General features: G+C 59.3%; 1 protein-coding gene across 1 annotated transcript in view; it reads right to left on the reverse strand.

The window, feature by feature from the left end:
- Window positions 1–19375, reverse strand: part of LRP1 (LDL receptor related protein 1) — a 170964-nt gene extending 151589 nt beyond the window's left edge. The window contains 1 exon segment of the mRNA XM_075901813.1: window positions 18792–19375. Within this exon segment, the coding sequence (XP_075757928.1) occupies window positions 18792–18891 (100 nt within the window). The 5' untranslated portion in view covers window positions 18892–19375.
- Window positions 19376–20129: the final 754 nt, after the last annotated feature.

Below are 20129 nucleotides of genomic sequence, written 5' to 3' on the forward strand. Positions count from 1 at the left end.
CAGCCTGGGCAGCTAGCCAGGGCGGAGAGCACGGGGCAAGAAGCAGAGAGGAGGGTAGGAGGCTAAACTCCCTCTGCTTCTCTTCGCCGGCTCAGAGTGTAAGGCCTTCGGGGCAGGGACCTGCTCTCCCAAGGCAGCGGTGCGTGGCAGAGCCGGATGTGCAACAGGGTGCGGAGAGAAATCCGCTCACCCGGGCGAGGAGCCAGCCCCCAAAGCCGGAGGAGAGACGGCGGGAGGGTCTGTGTCGTTTTCCCGTTTTAAATCCGCTGGAAGTTCTACGGCTCCATCCGCCTGCCTCCCCCGCTCCGGGAGGGGAGGGGAAACCACCCGCAGGCCTCAGAACAAGCGTCCCATTTACGAACGACCTAAGCTCAGAGGCTCCTTCTCCGAAGCAGAGTCACGGTGCTTCCCCCCGCGCCCCTGCCCGTCCGGCGGCAGCCAAGGTACCACAAGCAAACAGGGCCGCTGTCTGATCAGTGACACGCTCCCAGTGTCTGCGCGCCCCAGACCACACCAAAAAACGTCTCCCAGCCTCGCGGGTGCAATTTGAACTCAAGAGTCCTCGCCTGCAGGGCGCTCTCCCCACCAACCAAGCAGGTGCCCCGTTCCCAGCCCCCACACTTCAACGGGTTGGCGCCCACTGGCCGAGGGCCCTGCCTGTCTGCGAGGGGCGCCCCCCGGACCCAGCTCCCCCCGCCCCGGCTCTTTAAACCAGTGTTTCCCAGTTTAATTTGGCCATGGAACCCTTTCCATCTTAAAAGAATTTTAAGGATGCCAGGGTAAAAGTTGAGAAAAAAAAAAAAAGCAAAGGTACAAAACAGACTGTCTCTTTAAGAGGGGTTGGGGGAGCAAGGCGTTCACGCGGAACCCCAGGTTCCACGGAGCTCCAATCGGGAACCCCTGCTTTAAACCCTTCGCAGCCCGTTCCCAGACGGAAGCCGCTTGGAAAAGCACCATCCAAACCAGTGGTTTTCCCCCACGAGGGCGAAGCCGAGACAAAAGTTTGCCCGTTCACGTTCTGGTCGGACAAACCCATTTTAAAAAGTGTTTTTTAAAAAAAGAAAGGGAAAAAAAAAACCTGGCAGGAGGGAAGGTCCCATCTGTTTGTAACTGGCAGAAGTGATTACAGAGCAATCCGGTACAGTTATGTCTGGTCTGGAACTCAAAAGTCAGACATTACCAGACCCGTCTTGGCACTGGTACCGCTTCTGCTAACCGACCAACTCGCCGCCTGTCTGAAAGAGCCGACCGGGGCTTTTCCAGGTAGCTCGGGAGCGGGGGCCTTGCCCATTTCAGAGAAGGGCGTTTCGGCAGACGCAAGGCCGAGCCAAAAGCTGAAAACAGGACGGTCTCCGTCCCTGACGGCATCGGAACAGCTGCCGAGCAGAAAGCCAAGAATTTGGACTCCTGGCCCAGTCTCCTGAATCTGCTCCGAGAAAACACGTGGAAGCTGAAAGGAGACGCGCGAGTGAACCCACCGAGAGAGGCCAGAAGCGGCCTGGGTGGACTCCTTAGGCCGCTCTGCTCCTCGCCCTGCACCACGTCTGGATTGCAGCAGAAATAAAACCGAGGCCTCTGCCCGGCTGCAGAGAGGGGGACAGCCCGTCTCGGGCAATGGGGGACAGGCGGAAGGAGGCGCATTCTGCCTGTTTTGCGGGGCGGGGGGATGGGGACGGAGATATTGAGTTTGGGTTTTTTAAAGGGAAAGTTTTCCAAAGTGCACAAGGGACGGCGGTGCCTAAGTCTCATTGTCAAGAGGCTTCAGAGCCTAAATCCCATGGGTCCTAGAGCAAACTTTCCGCCACGTGACATGCCCAAGGTCTGTAGCAAGCGTTGCAACAGACCCACCTCTCCCAAAGGCATTGCTGTAACAAGGACAGAAACTAACTAGGCCCTAACTCCCCGTTCCACCTGGCGATTCCTGCCTCAAGCGCATTCTCATGAGGGGATCTCTGCCCTGTCATCTCGTGTGCTCTCATCCGGCCCCCATCACCATGGATTGGAGCTCTTCCATCTTTCACCTGTCTATCCCCACGCCCCCTGGGGAGGCAGGGGAGCGCGCTCATCCCCACAGAGCAGATGGGGGGGGAGGGGTTGCACCATGGAAAGACTAGAGAACTTGCCCAAGGTCATGTAGGAAGTCGGTGGCGGGGTGAGGACCGGAATCTGGACTTCCTATATCCTGGGCTGGTGCTCTACCGAGTGGCTCATACAAGAAGTCCTTAAAACACCCAGGAACCTGTTCAATGTTAAGACCGTGACAAAGAAAACCCAAGTTCAGACAACTCAGAAGGGTCAGAGAGGCGGCGATGGGAAAAAGCGCATTAGGAAAAGCTACTGGCTGCACTCCCCTTTCCTGCCCTGCATGGGACGGGAAGCCATTCACGCCTGGGGCATCCGGGGGCCAGTGCCCGGGCCCGTTGGGAAAGCCGGCGCTTTAGGAAGTATTCAAAATTGACCACTTCCTTTTGCAAACAATACGCAGCCTGGAAACAAAAGGTGAGCGTGCAGGGGGAGACTCAATAGGCCCCGGAGGAAGCGATACGGGAGCGAGGGAGACCATGCACCGCACAGACAAGAACCAGGAAACGCTGAGATCAAGCGAAACTCATGTCCGGGGCAGCGAGGGTCAGTCTGAGCTGCAATGAAACCCCCGCGGCTGGCCCGTGTCAGTGATCCCCAGCCTTCCACACATACACCCCCGTGGGCAAGTCACTTACAGCTCCGCCTGCCCCATAAAACCCCATAAATAACCCGGCGGAAGTGAGGCTTTGAGCCCTGGGTTGCCAGACTTGGCCTCGCGCTCTGGCGCTAAAATTAGCCACAGAGCTGCTCCTGATCAACCCCTGCCAGCTCTCGCAGCCCGAGCTCGCCCTGCGCGGGAACGTGGCCGCGGGTATTTTTAGCGTCGTCGCACCCGGCCGAGGCTGCAGACCCGGGGCTCCGCGCCCGGCTGCCTCTGGGGTTTTATTGTGTTTGCTCAGCGCGCGAGCCTTCAGCCCCCATGGCCGCGTCATTTACGCCGGACTGCAGGTCCCAGAGCCGTGCGTGAGAACGGGACCCCGCCTGCCCCGGAAAGCCATCTCCCGGACCCGGCGAGGGACTCAGCTGAGAGGCACATCCAAGCGCTTCCATGTAAACACAGGAAGGGCGGGGCGCCGGACGACAAAGTAGCCGCGCCGTGTTCCTCACCAGCTCTGTCGCTCCAGTGTAGCCAAAAATTGACAAAGTTGGACTGAGTGCTGCACAGGGGGTGTACGGTCGCCAGGTCGCACTGCGCAGGGGCAGATGTCACAAAACCAGAGCGGTATGGAGGGGGATGTGAAAAACCACTTGCGCATGCCCGGGGTGACCCTAAACCTCTGCCCCCCAGAGGGCAGGAAGGGGAGTTATTTCATACCTGCTCTATTCAGCCCGTTCCCCTAACTCTCTGCTACAGCCCACGGCTAGGGGACAGGGTTTTGGGTGGATCTCCGGCCCGTCTTGTGTCTACACTGCCCACTAAACTTGGGGTTCAGAGTCCACACTCCTCTTCCACCCACGCACAGATGAGCCGGATGCGGGGGCAGCGAGCACACAGAAGCCACGGCCCTGCTGAGCGGTGGCCCACAGCTCACGAGGGCCTGAACCCTCGTGTGCCCTTGTTCAGCGTTCGTGTAACATCCAGACTCGGTCGCACCATGCTGCTGTTCCCTAACCGTGCAGCACCGGTGCCCAAACTGCCCCACTCTGGGCGTGCGAAGAGAAATACAGGAAGGCGTGCGAGGTCCTCGAGCCACAAAAAGTACAGCCCACACCCAGCCTAGTTTCCAACACAAGTGCAGGGCCGTGCGCACCAGCCCAGACGGGGCACAAGAGCGCAGCAAGCGGAACCCTTAGTATCACCAACCAGACACACCCGCTCCATTGTGCTGGGTGCTGTACACACACAAGTGAAGTTTCACTTTCATGCAGAGACTTGGGGAGAAGCAAGTTCCGTGCCGTGGGGCCCAGCCATTTGGAAAGGGCGCGAACCCCTGAGCAACACAAAAACCGAAGCCCCTCGGAACCACGCGTCGCTTAGGAAAAAACTTGCCCAAGCTAGCTACGGATCAGCTGGGCGTGCCACCTCGTTAGTGGCAGCTTACTGGGCACAGGGAGGAGCCGGCGAGGGCTCGTTAGAATGGGTCTTGGCACAGCCCAGCTTGCCACCCCATGAGAAAAGCAAAGAAAGAAAGAAAAAAAAAGACACGCTCAATTGTTCATCAGCTCCTACAAACAACCCCTCGAATCTGTTATTCCGTGAGCATCCGGCTCTCAGACGTCTCACACAGCCCCCGATTAAGCGAGTGCGTCGCTGCACTAAATCCATGGATGAGATTGAGCGCTGGCTCCATTAAGGCCCCTTCCCTGCCAATCCACCGCAAACAAAACCACCCTAGAATTCAGCGCGGGCCTGCGGAAAAGCAGCAGCTCCCATGCCATCCGCTCCCCCGGCTGCAAAGCCGCCCCTTTGCAAACGGCGGAAGTTACAGCGTCGAACAAAGCCGCATGTGACAAAGGAAACCCGTTTCCCTAAGCAAATGGATGATTTTTTAATTTCAAATTAACGATGGGTGCACGTTTAACGGATTGAGGACAACTTCCCCCCCGGCTGCCCCGTCCAGCAGGCGCTCTGCGGACAGTAAATATCCCTTTCAAATGGTTTTAACTGCCCTCGTGCCACGCTGCTTTGGACAAGAGGCATCTTTTAACAAGCTAGTTAGTTAATCCAATGAAAGATGCAACTTGAACAGCTGGTAGGTTCCCCTCTAGTCACATTTCCAGCCTTGGCACCTGCTTTGAAATTGACAAAAACAAAAACTTACCCCGTGTCCTTCCCCCCGACTCCATGAAGCAGGGACTAGCTTTGTTCTACCGCGCCTGGCACAACAGGGCCCTACTCCGACACCAGGGCTCCTAGCCTCTCACCTAGCAGAGTATCCGAGGGGTAGCCGTGTTAGTCTGAATCTGCAAAAGCGGCGAGGAGTCCTGTGGCACCTTATAGACCCGTGGTCCCCAACACGGTGCCCGCGGGCGACATGGCGCCCGCGGGGGCATTTGCATGCGCCCGCCAGGTGCTCGGGACTGGCCTGGCCCCAGGCACATCGTGCACGGGCGCTTGGCGGGGGAGCGCCGGTTTGGGCGCGCGGTGCTTGGGGGGGGCCGGCGCTTGGGGGGGCCGCCACCGGGCGCGCAAGTGTCCCCGCCCCCTGGCGCCCGGCGGGCAAACGGCCACGCCCCCTGGCGCCCGACAACCTCAAAAGGTTGGGGACCACTGTTATAGACTAACCAAAGTGTTGGAGCATAAGCTTTTGTGGGCAAAGACCCGCTTCGTCCGACATCTATAAGGTGCCACAGGACTCCTCGCTGCTTTCACCTATCAGAATTCATGATAATAATAAGGCCCCCTACCCGCTAAGCCAGGGTTTCATTTTAAACTCGCGAGTAGCGGCATTCATAAACCTAGCGGCCCGCTCAGGTTCTCTGGCACAGAAGTGCGCTGTCGTTTATATTTCGCCCACGAAACGGCCGAGCGCGTTGCAGAAGGAATCCTTAGGTGACAGAATATCATCCGTGCCAGCACCAAGAGCCAACCCAGGTGTGCGGGTTTGGTTTTAAAGAAGAGGCACAGAACAAAAACGAAAAAAAAACCCACACGTTTTAGCTGACTGGCCGCGGCACGGAGCCAGCTGCCAAAAAGTGACTGAAAAGTTAAGCCTAGAGCAACGACGGGGATGTATGTAAATAGCTCTGGCCCCTCCCCAAGAAGAATACTGTCTTACGTTGCAGAGTGATCATTTCAATGCACTTCTTTGGAGGAAACTTACGACACACAATTCAGCAGGTAAATTAACCTCGCTCCTTGATCTTCTCAAATCATGACTGGTGTGGGAAAAGGGAATAAGGAAACCTTATTTACTTCTTCCCACAATAGAGGATGGAGGGGTCCCCAAATGAAATGAAGAGGCAGCAGGTTTAAAACAAACAAAAGGACGTTTTTCTTCACTCGGCGCACAGCCAACCTGTGGAACTCCTCGCCAGAGGATGCGGTGAAGGCCAGGACTTTAACAGGGTTCAAAAAAGAGCTAGATAGGTTCACGGAGGTTAGGTCCATCAATGGCTACTAGCCAGGATGGGTAGGAATGGTGTCCCTAGCGTCTGTTTCTCTGCAGGCAGGTGACGGGAGGGATCACCTGAGGATTTCCTGTTGTGTCCCCTCCCTTTGGGGCATCTGGTGTTGGCCACTGTTGGCAGACGGATACTGGGCTAGATGGACCTTTGGTCTGACCCACGTAGCCACGTACGGACTAGGCCCCAGATCTCTTCAATCCTAGCCAACCCGCTGCCCTGCAGCCACGCCCTAGACCCACAATGCACTCGCCCGTAGGACTGAACCTTTTTTACCCAGCCTTGTCACAGCCACATGCCACGTGCCACTTCCTCACACGCCCTTCTCCTGGAGAGGAAAACGGTCAGAACTCGCCCAGCTCTGGGGAGCCGCGGGCCTGGAGACCCTCAACCACGCACGCTCCTGATCCACCGAGTCGAACAGGGAATCTCCGGCAACCAGATGGATTTCACCGCCACGCCCAACTCTGCCAGCCCCGCTGAGAGTACCGGGTGTGACGCCAGTGCTGGCAGGCGGCGCACACCTGACTGCCCCGTCCTGGGAAGAATCAGAACTGCCAATCTGTGTGTCATAGGCCCCGCGCTGCTCACAGGGATTCTCCTTGCGCGCCAAGTAGTTCAGGGACCCAAGTGCCCCACCCATCGCCACAAGACTCGGCAAAGCGACAACCGGGAAGCGCTAGGAGGCCCTGGCCGTACTTTGCCCGTCCGTAAAGCAAGATCAGCAATGAGTATCTGAATACAGCCTCATTCTTCCTGCACGCTGACTCATCCCCATGGGCCCCAAAACGACACCCCCTGCCCTAGCCACCCTCACAGTCTCCTCCGACACCGATTACTAAGCACGCAGCATGGTACCGTGCAGACCTTGGTATTTCTACATCTCCATCCTGCTGGTACGGGACAAGCCGCTGGCCTGCTCTGTGCCTCGGTTTCCCCCCCTCACTCCCTCTCTGTGGGGCAAGGCCTGTCTCTTGCTCCGTGTCCATGCCGCATCCTGCAGGACAGATCCCCATTTGCAACAGGGGCTATCGCAATACAGTTTAATAACAATACTACCCAGACACCCCTTCCCTGGCTAGTGCTCAGGCCATGGTGAATGAAGTGGGAAGGCTCCTAAAGTGGGGTCGGGAGCGCCAGGCCCTGGGAAAGGGGGCGCACTGAAACAGGAGCCATTGGTGGGGTCACTGCTGGCTGAGCCAGGCCCCAAATCCTCTCTCAGGCTCACAGCCCCCCGCAGCAAGCCCAGCAGTAGGATGACAGCCCAGCGGCTGTCTGGGAATGCGGAAGTTTGTGGCCCGAGCTGCAGAGACTCCCTGGTTCACGAGTCGGGTTTGGAAGACCCAGGCTAGAACCTCCAAACTAGGGCTGCTGATGGATCTCTCCAAACTAGGGCTGCCGGCTCCCTGCAGTTCGCCCTCCTCCTGCGTCAGTGAAACTTCAGCCCTCGTGCAACGGATGGTGCAAGCCCAGCGCACGAGAGGTCAAGTGCAGTCCTCAACTTCACGCTTTTTGCCAGCCGAGCACCCACAAACGGGAGATGCCCTCTGGGGAGATTCTTGCACAGATGGAGGAAGGATTCGGCAGAACCTGTGTCCCCACCCGGCTCCTCGTGTGGCCCTGAGGCTCAGCTCTCTGCCAACGGGACCGGAGGGGGGGAGGCCGGGGGAGGCCCTCTCCAGCATGCGAGCTGCCTGGTAGTGGGGACCTGGCCGTGGTTTTCAAAAGGCTCCGCAGCTCCACTTGAAATTGTGCAGGGGGCTGCAGATGGCAAAGCCAGGCTGCAAGGCACTAGCAGAGACCTCGCCCAGCCGCCCTTTGGGAAAGGGATCTCGCCGACAAGACGCCCGCTAGCTCTTTCCACCAGCGGAGCTCCGAGCATTCTTGTCTGGCGCGCAGATGGGGAAACTGAGGCACGACGCATGGAGGGGGGAGCAATTTGCCCACGGTCACCTGGCAGAGCCGCGAATAGAACTCGGCGTTTCTGGGCTCCACCCCAGGGCTGGCTCCCCAAGAATCCTTCTGGCTGCCCGAGGGATTTATACCGCGCTCCCGACGAGGGAAGGAAAGGGATACACCGGTTAGCCGGCAGCCCAGGCCTGGCTGGCGCAACCCGCGGCACAGCGGGCCCGGCCTGGCGGGAGCAGCCCCCTGCCCGCATCACAGCAGGTGGGGCTGCCTCATGGTTAACCAGTTAGCGTGTAACCGGTTTACTTCTTAAACCAGCTGGCATCCCCCCTCCAGATAGATCCCTGGACAACGGTCACTCCACCGAATCGCCGGAGAGGGGAACCCAGCGCGTGCGAGGGTCTCCCCTGATCCGCAGCGCCCCTGGCAGCTTCCGACGGTCACCGCGACCACAGCGCTCCCGAGTGAGCCCAACGCGGCAGCCGTCTGCTCCCCGGCTTCCCAGGCCGCTCGGTGCAGAGTCTCCCTGCACCCACACGAAGCGGGGAGCGCTCAACCCGCCAGCCGGGGCCTTAGGCTGCAAGCGCAGGCCCAGAGCAAGCGGCGAGGCGCGGATTCGGGGATCCCCACAACGCCAGAATCGGAGAGAGGGGCAGTCAGGTCGGTCGGCTGCCAGCGGGCGGCTGTTCCCGGGGTGTTTTGCCCTGCCTGGTTTGCAACCTCCCCAAAGGAGGAGGAATCCCTCCGGAGACGACCCAGAGGGCGGGACGGCCGCCGTGACACCCTGCCTGCGCTCTCCCTGGGTTCGGTGCATCCTGGCTCCCATGGCTCCGGGTTAACAGCACCTGGCACCTCCTGTCAGCAGAGCCCTTGGTAAAAATTCAGCCTTGCGGCCCCGGGGAGGCATTTACAGGCTTCCGCTCGTGAATCAAGCGAGGCGTGGAAAAAAGGTGAGGAGACTGCTCCCAGGCAGCAGTGAATCAGCGTAGTACAACGAGGGAACCCGCCGGCCGGGATCCTAGCCCCGAGAGCAGATTTCGGAGATTTTTCTTCATCCGGTACCACCGTGAACCCCACGAGCTCAGGGCACGATACTGACAGGGCTAATGAAAGCCCCACACAATTAAGAGGGCAAGTGGCTGACCATGGGGCGGGGGGGGGGGGGGGATATGAAACTGACTACATACAAAAGGGCACTGCACAATGCAACCAGTAAGTGATCTAGAAAGTACCCTCTGATCCCCACCTTGCCTCACAGGCAAGCAAAACAGGTGCCTTGAAAAGTGTTACTTCTAATATGGATCTTTCTATTACAATAGCACCTAACCCCCCGACCAAGGCCGGGGAGGAGGGAGAAGCGGCTCTACACACAGGCCGCCAGAGATACTTACAGGGTAATGAGACACGGCAGAGATATGGTGGGAGGGGAAACTGAGGCACGGGGCGGGCACGGCCACACAGCCCAGGGCAGACCCCAGCCCGCTTTAACTCATAAAGACGCCTGTCCCATGTGAGCAGATCACAACAGCCGATTTCCAGCTCTCCAGTTGGCTCAAGTCTCTTAGCCTGCCACCCCCTTTCTTGACAGTCTGCAAATTTGCCTCCCAGCAGCCTGCAAGCCCAGCCCTGGGCGCGTGTGAACCCGTGAACCGGAATTCCCGCACGCTCCTTCGTCTGTCGCCAGCAGGCGGCGAGGGCAGGTTCTAGGCGTTCGGACGCTTTGCGCGTCACTTCTCTGGGGGCAGGGGGGGGAATCAAACCAAGCCAGGCGGCAGAAATGTTTTGTTTTAAATAGCACAAAGTTGCAAAATGTGACAGGAGCCCGGCCGGGGGCGGATTTAAGGAGCGGATCAGCATTTTGCAACTCTCTCCTGCCACTCAGGCATTTTCGCTCTTGCGCAAGGGCTGACTAGCCTCTGCAGCCCCCGAAAAGCTGCCGGTCCATGAAAGGCTCCGGGAAGGTTTTGCAACGAGGCCTCCTGGGGCCCTCATCTCCCCTTGCACAATTAATTCTGCGGATCGGAAAACAAGCCCCCGCAGCTAAGGGGGATGCTGCTACCTGGAACCTCCTAGCGGCACGGCAAGGCGGATTCCCACAACTCAAGCCATCCTTCCAGCTCCCCGGGTCCTCCCCGAGGCAGGCAACAGAGGCCCAGCTGTCTCAGACGCTCCAGCGTCGGGGATCTGGGGCCGCGAGCAGTAAGGTGGGAGACAAAGGAAGCGCTGTCTGTATTACAAGGCGCTCCTGGCTGCGACCGTCTCTCGCACCGCATCCGCCCAGCCCCACGGGGCCGGGATTCAGCCTGAAACTGCGTTACCGTTTCTTCGGCCCTGCCTGCCTCGCGTCCAAACCCAGAAGCTATTGCCTCTCCCGGAGTAATCAGCCGCCTGGTCCTGTTGTAATTAATCCGCTTGGTTGCAGGAGCAGTGACATCACTTTCAGGGCTGCGTGGACGGAACTGTCTTGATTCAGTCCTCCCAGTGCTATCCCACAATGCACCTTTCTGGAGAACACCTGGGCAGTGGTTCTTCACTAAGAAAGCCAGTGCCAGGAGAAATGGGCCCCGGGGTCCATCCACTCTAGCGCCCTGCCACTGGCACCAGATTCTGATCACGCAGCTAAGTCCAGTCCTAAGTTCTTTGGCTCGAAGACATCCTGTGGCGAGGAGTTCCGCAGGCTAAGTACACCCCACTTGAAAAATCAAAACATATTTCCTTGTAGGATATTACAGAAGCCCCACATGTTCTTCTCCTGAAGGGGAGGGGGATAACGGAACGCCCTCCCCGCCATCTCAAAACCTTGGCAAAAGGCTGACAGCTCAACAGGACCAATACACCAAACCTGCTCTCTTCACAGTTCCTCGAGGCTTCTGCAAACGCTCCCTACTGTTATCAGTGTGACAGCCTAGGGTGAGTGGCCCCCCCCCCCCGAGCGCCTGGCTCCCCTGGGCTGGCACAGAGAGCCCCTGAATTTATAACCGACACAAATGTTATCAGCTAAAATGGGGGTTGGGGGGCCATGAAATGGGGAAACTGAGGCACAGAGCTGGGAAGGTGACTTGCCAAGATCACAGGGGAGAGGGGTGTCCTGTGGCAGAATCAGGAACAGAAGGCAAGCCTCTCCATGTCTCGGTTTGTCGTCTTAAGACCTGTGCGCCCCACTCAATTAAAAATCATTCGGGGCCCTCCCCCCACCAGGTTCCAGGGGCACCAAGTGACAGGTAAGCGGCTGGCTAATCTCGGCCCCTGCCCCTTGCTCCCCAGGCAGGGTCTCTCAGTGAAAACATTCGTCCTAGCCCAGCAGCCGACGATCCCGCCTCCTGGCCCAAGTCAAAGCCGATTCTGCTCCCCCCCCACCTGTGTTCTGCGAGAAAACCCAGAGGCACGGTTGACCGCGCCCAGCCTGACTCGGAGGGGCTGTGAAGGGCCCATGGAACAGAACAGGAACGGGACTCCTGGGTCCTATCCCCAACTCCACAGGACCCTGGAAATAACAATACAGGTGGAACCTCTCTGGTCCGGCAACATCCCTGGTCCGGCGTGATTCTAGTTCACCGGGTGTTCACTTCTCACGGGTGGGGCCAAGTTTCCCGCAGTCCCATAAAGTTTGACGACAGCCGTGGTTTGGCACGTTCTAGAGTTGGCACCGGTGAGGCCCAGAGGGCGTTGGACCAGAGAGGTTTGACCTGTCCTGCCGATTGCTTTCTGGCTGCTTCGAACGAGCCGATCTCCGCGCCCGATTCCCCTGCCAACCGAGGAACAGCGGCGCGGAGCAAATTGCTCAAGATCACCCAAGGAGCCCCGGAGTGGAACAGGGAACTGAATCTGGGTCTTTCGTTTCCGAAGTTAACGAGCTAAGCGGTAACCCTGCAGCCTGCCACAGCCCCAAAGCCAGCCCAGATGCCACCCGGCCGCAGCTGGGAACCGAGGTTCCCTCTTCGCCAAGCAAAAAGCCTGAGGAGCCGGGGGGAGGGCGTGGGGGGGGTTGAAACCCAGACAGGGCAGGTGGCAAACATTTCCCTCTTGATCCCACCACGGAACGATCAGGACGCAGAGCCGGGGCCAGCTCCTCTCGCAGAGAGCGCTCGGTCTCAAGAGACACGGGCTGGGAAGGGAAACTGAGGCACGAAGGGAAAGGACGTTGCCCCAAGGTCCCGCGGCAGGAAAGCAGCTGAGCTGGGAGGAGAACACACTCTACCGAGACACGCCATGCTTACAGGCTGGAGGGGGGAAGAAATCCCCCTCCCACACTCACGCTGCTGGGACTTGGGGCGTGCACTGCCGGACACCCCGAATCACCCCGCCATTGGCTGCAATCAGGGGGAAATCCCCCACGGAGGAGGCAGCCAGGAGCAGCCCCAGAACCGCTCCAGCTGGCTTGAGGGAGGAACCCCATCTAGATCTCAGAGCTGAATGTCAGAATCCCAGGGCAGGCAGAAACCCAGCCCCCTGCCCAAAGCAGGACCAGCCCAACTCAGTCTGCCAGACTGAGCCCCCGGCCCCGTGCAAAGGAGAATCCAGGCTAAGGAACGCGGGAGGGCCCGATCGTCCTTTTGTGTCCTGATTCGTGAACTCAGGCAGAGCCTAGAAAAGGCCAAGAAAAAAAAAGGAAGTAAAAGTCTTTGTTTAAGTCTCGGCTTGACAAAGCCCTGGCTGGGTTGATTTAGATGGGATTGGTCCTGCCTAGAGCGGGGGGCTGGACTTGACGACCTTCTGGGGTCTCTTCCAGTTCTATGATTCTATGATAAGGGGATGGTTGGATGAAATAACATGATCGTGGTAACTAATTGACCATTCATTATCAGTTGGAAATAGGTCAATGGAGGAATGAAAGGAGTTGCTATAGGGAACTTTCTGGGTGTCTGGCTGGTGAGTCTTGCCCACATGCTCAGGGTTTAGCTGATCGCCATATTTGGGGTCAGGAAGGAATTTTCCTCCAGGGTAGATTGGCAGAGGCCCTGGAGGTTTTTCGCCTTCCTCTGTAGCATGGGGCACAGATCACAGCTGAAGGACTCTCTGCATGTTGGGGCCTTCAAAGTATTTGAAGGCTTCAATATCTGAGACCTAGGTGAGAGGATTATTCTAAGAGGGGTGGGCGATATTCTGTGGCCTGCACTGTGCAGGGGGTCAGACTAGATGATCATAATGGTCCCTTCTGACCTTAAAGTCTATGAGTCTATGAAAAGAAATCGCTAGGCATGGGAAAAGGGGCGGCGGGGGAGAGGGCAGGACAACACGAAGTGAAATAGCAAGGCAGCAGAAAGGAAGGGAGAAGAGGAAAGAAAGCACATGTTCTTCGCCGGGAAACTTCCTTCCCCCTCACCTCTGCCCTAAATCATTGCAAGAAAAAAAAAGGCAAAATACAAAACTCTTCCCGAAAGCAGAATTTTCACCCCCACGCACACACAGACCCCTCGGCCTTCCCTAGGGACATAGCTCCTGGCAGGAGACGAAACCCACAGCAGGCGGACCCGCTGCTCCTTCCGGAACGGCCTTGGAGCTACGCGCCCAGACCCCGTTGGGCACGTGCCTAGAAACCGGGCCGGGGTCAGGGTCTCCGTGGGATGGGGCTGCCTCCCTTTTGTGCCCCCAGCCCTGGCACGCAGGGGGACCCCAGTCACAGGCTGTACAGGACACGGTCCTCTTGCAACCCGCCTCGGCGGCGGCAGAACGATCCCCGGCCACCGCGGGATGGAAAAGCTACAACTCAGGCACTACAGGAGGGGAGACTCAGCCACTCAGGCCTGAGCGCGTCTTGGAGAGGGATAGGCTGGCAGAGGACTGGAAAGAAGGCACCCGTGGCTAGGAGGTCCGGGCGGAAGATGGCTTGACTCCCCCATGCGCACGGCCGGTCGGGGCACGTGACGTGGAGCCGGGCTGGGCCGCAACGTGCCCAGAGCCAAGCACGGGGTTCCCCACGAGGCAGAGCTGCCTTTCAGAGCAGACCTCCCAGGCGAATTCAGCTGGAAATTCCTGCCCTGGAGAGGGCACCTCTGCCCTGCCCGAAAACCTCCAGCTGGGAGCGGGGAGGAGGAGAAACAGGGCGGCGCATTGCACCTGTGAGCCTAATCCAATAACCCGAGAGGCTCCGGCACCCCGTCCCCTGTGAGTCAGAGCCCCCAGGGAAACCAGCGTCTTGGAACAAACAGAATCCGCCTGCAGCCCCACCCATGCGCTAGCAACGCAACCACCGGAGAGGGGATGAGCCACTCACTCACCCGCCAGTCGGCAGGGGCCGGGGGCTACCTGGATCTGTGCTTCTGGCTGCCGCCAGCCATACAGGAGACATTCTGGGCAGCCCAGCTGAGCCCCGTCCTGTCCCCTGGTTTCCAGAGTGGGCCGGGAACCCGGGACATGAGACCCTAGTGAGGAGTCTCCAGCAGGGGCCGGCCCCAGGACTGCGGCACCCCGAAACCCATCAGCCACTCTGCAGGAAAAGTCTGGGTCTCCACCTCCCTCTGCCCAGCTCCATCTCGGTGCTTATAATTGCTCCTTTTCTCCCCGGTTCAGCCTGCCAGCGCCTCGGGGCAAGGCCCTGCTCCCTGCGCTCGGTGCTGCACGTGCACAACGGTGCCGGGGCCCAGCTGGGTCCCCTCCAGAGCTGTTCCCCGAGTCGCGGCAGCTGGAACTCTCCTCCCCAAACCCCGTTCCGGATGCCAGGGCGTTACCTCCGCTGACCCTGCGGTTTACAGCCGGGCGTGCGCGCACACGTCCTGGGAGATGCACAGCCCCAGCGGAGCGTGCACGCACCACCCTGCAGGGACGGGCGGGACGCACCGGACCATCAACGCGGCAGGGCCAGGGACACGCAGGAGACACCAGCCACTTCTGACCACAGCTATTCCCAAGCCCTGCCCCCTAAGTGTTACACAAGCAGCTGAGATCTCAGCCTGGCGATCTACGTGGACCATGTCAGACTCTTCAGGACTGGGAATGGGGGGGGGGGGGGAGCAGAATTCCAATGTCAAACTAAGAGAGGAGGGGTTTGGAACAGCTGGAAAAAATCCATTCCCCCAGCACATCCATCGGGCTTCCTCCCTCTCCTGCGCCCGCGAGCAAACGTCCAGTCCAAGACAGGGGCTCAGCCGCCAAACTGAGCCGTTAGCCAGTCAAACTCGAGGCAAGAGAGAAAACAGGAGCCGCTCTCTTGATTAAACAAAAAGACAGGCCCGTTGGGTAAACCACAGGGGTGGGTTCTGGTCACAGCCCCAGCAGAGGAGCCAGGGCTAGAGGGAAGACTGGGAGGCAGCGCTGTGAGAGTGGGGTCTAGTGGTTAGGGTAGGGGGCTGTGGGAATCAGGACTCCTGGGTTCTCGTCACAGCCCTGGAAAGGCTCTGAGAGGGGAAGGGGGCCTAGTGGTTAGCGCAGCTGCATGCCCAAGCAGGACTCCTGGGTTCTATTCCCAACTCTGGGTCCCCCCCGTCCCGGGGCGCTGTTCTGCACAGGAGCAAAGTGTCCAGCCCCATTTACGAAACACACTGAGGCCCCGATCCTCGGCCCCGTGAGCAGCTCCCAAGGTCACAACATGTCCCCTCCAGGGGAGTTTGCTCAGGTCTGGCTCGCTAGAGCCAGCTCTTTTCACGGGGCAGGCCAGACCACTCCCCAAAGCGACCCACGATCCCACACTACATGCACCCCACCCAGATTACAGAGGCAGGCACTGTGACTACAGGAGAGACTGTGACCCGGAACACCACGGAGCCGGGTCCTCTCTCCGGCTCACCTTCCTGTGCGTGCCTCTTTGCCGCCCGGTGCCTCAGTTTCCCCATCCATAAAACGGGCAGTAAGGACTCTTTTCTAAGTCCCATTGGGATTCCTAGGAGAAGAGCAGCCGGCAAAGAGCTAGTTGTTGCTAGTAACAGAAGGGCCAGAACATTATCGCCCCTTCATTCCCTTTCCCACACCCCAGCCAGCTGCATGCCCCCTCCTCTGCAGTACTCTGCCTCTGGTGGCCAGCTGGGGTACCTGAGGCCGAGCCTGCATCAAAGCAGCCCAGCTCCCTAACACACCCCTTTCCTGCAAGGTTCATGGCAGCCATGGCTGCCGGCTGGGCTGCCCAAAGAAACTGACGCACCGTCCTATTGCTGGTCAGTTTCAGTCAGGATCCTGCCATTGAAAACAGGGCTGGCCCCAATATTCATTGAGCACCCAACTCCGCCCTGGTCCCCCCACCCAGCACTAGCCGGTTCACTGCCCCAGGGCTGCAGAGGGGAAAACAGCCTCCACCCAGCGTGTGTTTTCACACCCTCCATTCTGAAGGGAGATCTGGGATTCAGGGGTTGATTCCCCCAGCTCCGTCACTCGCTCCCTAGATGACCCCGAACATGCCGCTGCCTGGCCCTGTGCCTCAGTGTCCTCCTGCAAAGTAGGGGGGGGGAGAAAGCTTCTTTGGGCCGTCTTGCCTAGCAAACTTTCCCGGGCAGGGACAGTGCAAAACAAGGATCAATATGCCCCACCACCAGGCTGGGAGAGCAGAGAGCAGCAAAACGTACCCCCCCGTGTGTGTTTTCCGAAGCCAGCCCTCAAAACAGAGCTAATCTTTCCTTTCCACAGCGGCAACGAGCAATATTGTTTTGGGAGGGGGCCGCTCCAGAAGGCCACTGGAAAGTTAGCAGGGAACTGTGGTTTTAAAGCCCCAAAAAAAAGGACAAAATCGAATTGCACGCATGCAAGTTAGTGGTTCTGGGCAGCTTCTCCCTGCTGTTAGCTCTCCATTTGGTAAGCCTCCAGTTCCAGAGTCTCTTTCCCAGTTTTCCACCATCCGCTGCATGGTCCGCAGGGCCAAAGGCCGCATCCCCAGCGTGCAGTTGGGATACAGCAAAAAACAACAGCAAAAGAGAAATGCCCTACTTAAAACCAAACCAGAAGGCTAGCCTAGAAGGAAAGGACGGATGATCTGTTCAGGAAATACTTTCTCTCTGCAGGATCCCTACCCTCACTCGGTCAGGGCAAACACAGGCCACAAAATGGCAATTTTGGCACTGCAGAATCCAAGCGAGCAAGACCCGATGTCATGAATCACGCAGCTCGAAAGGAAACCCTTGATTTGACGGAGCAAGGAGTCTACCTGGCGGCTAACCTTCATGCTCTTGATCACTGCAACTTTGCTGCCAGACAAAAAAATATGGGTGACGTCAAGACGTTGCCCAAAGAAAAATGAAAAGTGGCCCAAAAAAAAATTCTTTCCAAGCAGCGATCTTCCAAGAGACAAGGCTGGAGGGAAACTGGGAGGAACATCTCCCTGGAGATCTCGCTGTTTTTTCGTCTGCCACTCAAGCAAAATATGACAAGCGCACGCTTCCCCAATTCTACGCTCCGTCACGCCCGAGCGCCGCGTCGGCCGAGCAAATAAACCGACCCCTGCGCCCTTCCAGGGCTGCAGCTGGTTTTCTCGGCGGGTTCTGCATTCGCCCCCCAACCCCCAGCCCTAAGACAAGTCCTGCTCTTTTCAAAGCCCCTAACAAACTAGCACCATTCATCTCTACCTCGCTGCCTCTGGTAATATGCCATGTCACGTTCCAGCAACGCACTGCAGCCTCTGTCGCTTGGGGTGGGGGGGTAAAATAGCATCGATTTTGCAGATGCCGTTTGGAATGGAGATCCCTGCTCTCCTCAGTCGCTCTCTTGTGATCCACACACCGGAGTCGGCCCAGAGCAGCAGATCTTTGAAATGCATCTTTAGGAGAGCCAATTAACTATTGAGATCTGACCCCCTTTTATTTTTCATTGCTCCGAGTGGTGGCGGCTACCCTGTGCTACCCGGTTCGCCGCTCAGGGCCAAAAGGAACGAGCCACATTTTCCACCACCTGCAAAGCAACTCGGTTCGGGATCGAGCCACCAGGGCGATGATGCAACTAGCCCGGGCGCCAAGCGGACTTGGCCAGCCAGAAGAAGCAGAAGAACGAAGCGCAGGCAGCCCGGGCGCCACGGCCCAGATTTATGGAAACCAGAAAGGAAGTCGCGACAGCGCTGGGGTAGGAAACACACAGCCACCATTTCCATGAAATACCAGCGCTTAACCACAACTGATCCACCAAGGAGCCACACGCCGACGCCGTGCCCCTGCACTTTTCCACGCGCGGCCCCACGCCCCGCATGCACACTGGGAAGCATCGTCATGTTTTCGCCAGGTAGCAGCGGCGTTTCTTCCCGCATGTCGGTCTTCTGCTGTAAGAGCAAGCACCTACAAGACACAGAGGGGCGTGGGGAGGGGGGGGGGTGCGTGTGCAAAGCAAGATGTCCACTCCAGGTGTGATTCCTTCCATCTCCCCTCCTGAAGAGATGGAAATGGGCCAGGATTCCTGGCAGGAGTTGCCTGGGAGTTGAGCGGAGAAAAAAGTCGGCCCCTACCCAAGTGGAAGGTATAGGACCCACAAGCAGCCAAAGCAACAGACAAGGAGGAGGGGGGGTTCAATATTTGCGTGCCAGATGGAATCTCAGCCTGCCTGGGGAATGCACACATGCAAACACCCCTCGCTCCCCCCCCAGCCAGCCCCCAAGGGGCGATCCAGGACCGGATGAAGTGCAGCGCTTTGTTCCAAAGGGGGGCAGGATGCAAAGGGCAGAACCACCGAGCCCACCCCCTTCTGGGCCAGGGGGAGCGCCCCCACAGCAATGCAGGCGGGGGGGGTGGCGCAGAGGGGCGCGAGCCCCCCTCGGTGGAAACTAAGCACAAGGCATGAAGATGGGGGGGGGGTTACGGATGCAAAGAGGGACAGAGACTTCCACTCACCTTCCAGTGCAGAAATGGGCCCGATCCCGTCCAGCGTGTGCAAGAATCCCAGCGAGAGGAAGAAGGAGGCCAGCAGGACCCCTGCCCCGGGGGCCAGCATGGCTGTGGCAAAGGCAGCGCGGGGCTCTCTCTAGACAGCGCCTGGGCGGCGGGCGGCTCCTCTTCCAGCTCCCTCCTTCACCTCTGCTCCTCCGCCCCGTCCCCCCTGCCTCCGGGGGGGGGGGGGCTCCGCCACCCTCCAACACCAGCGGGGGGAGGAGGAACGCGCCCCCCTGCCAGCCCGGGCGGGGAGCGCGGCCAGCAGCAGCAGCGAGGGGAGGGGAGCGTGCGTGTGAGAGGGGGGGTCTCAGCGCAGCTTTGCAGGGCGAGGGGGTTGCATTTGCAGCGGGACCCAGCAGCCCCCCGGTGCAATGGGTTCCGGGCGAGGCAGGCCAGTGGCAGCGACCCCTGCAGCTTCCCGGGGAGGGGGGGGAGCAAGGAGAGAAGTGGGCGGGAGGGGGTCGGCTCCGGAGAGAGGCAGCGGCTCCAGCCCCTCCCGGCTGGTGCAGCAATGGGGGGGACGCTGCTGCTGCTGCTGCTGCTGCTGCAGCCGCCGCCTGATGGAGCTCGCGCCGCCTCTGCCTGCCTGACGTCATGGGCTCCCAGGGCATGAGGGGGGGGGCTACGCCTACAGCGCATGCGCCTCCTGTTTCCCCCACTGGGCTCCCCTCTGGAAGGGGGCAGCCCGTGCAAAGCCTGGGCCGAGTGGGAGGGGCGCTGGCCGAGCAGCGCCGCCTGCCTGCGGGGGAGGGGAAGTGCACGTGCATGCAAACCAGCTCCCCCCCCCCCCCCGCTCCCAGAGCAGCCCCCTTTGCAAAAGGAGGGGGCACGTGCATGCAACAGGAGGGGCCGTTCCCCGGCAGGCTCCCCCCACCTCTTGCAAGCGCACCCGTCCCCGGCAAGAGGAGGGCCGCGCGCATGCAAAGCAGCCGCTCCTCCTTGCTAGAGCACCCCCCCCCCACTGACAAAGGAAGGGGGAGGACCAAACCCCCCAGACCCCTCCTTGCAATGCCCCCCCTTTTCCATTGCCCGAGGAGGCGCCTGGCTGCGGGGGGGGGGGGGCTAGTGAGATATAGTCCCACTGCAAGGGAGGGTGCATCCGCATTCCAAGCGGGGGGAAGGGGTGACTCGGAATTGAGAACCCGCTCGCTGCCAGAGTAGCCCCCTCCTGCAAAAAGAGGGTGCACCCAGGACTCCATCGGCATCCTAAAGGGGAGCTTGAGTCCAGGGACCTCCCTTATTACAAACTAAACTGCGGGTGCATGGGTCTGAAAGTCACCCCCTTATTGCAACAGCAGC

This window comes from Pelodiscus sinensis, chromosome 19 (genome assembly GCF_049634645.1).
Source record: "Pelodiscus sinensis isolate JC-2024 chromosome 19, ASM4963464v1, whole genome shotgun sequence".
Taxonomy (NCBI): domain Eukaryota; kingdom Metazoa; phylum Chordata; order Testudines; family Trionychidae; genus Pelodiscus; species Pelodiscus sinensis.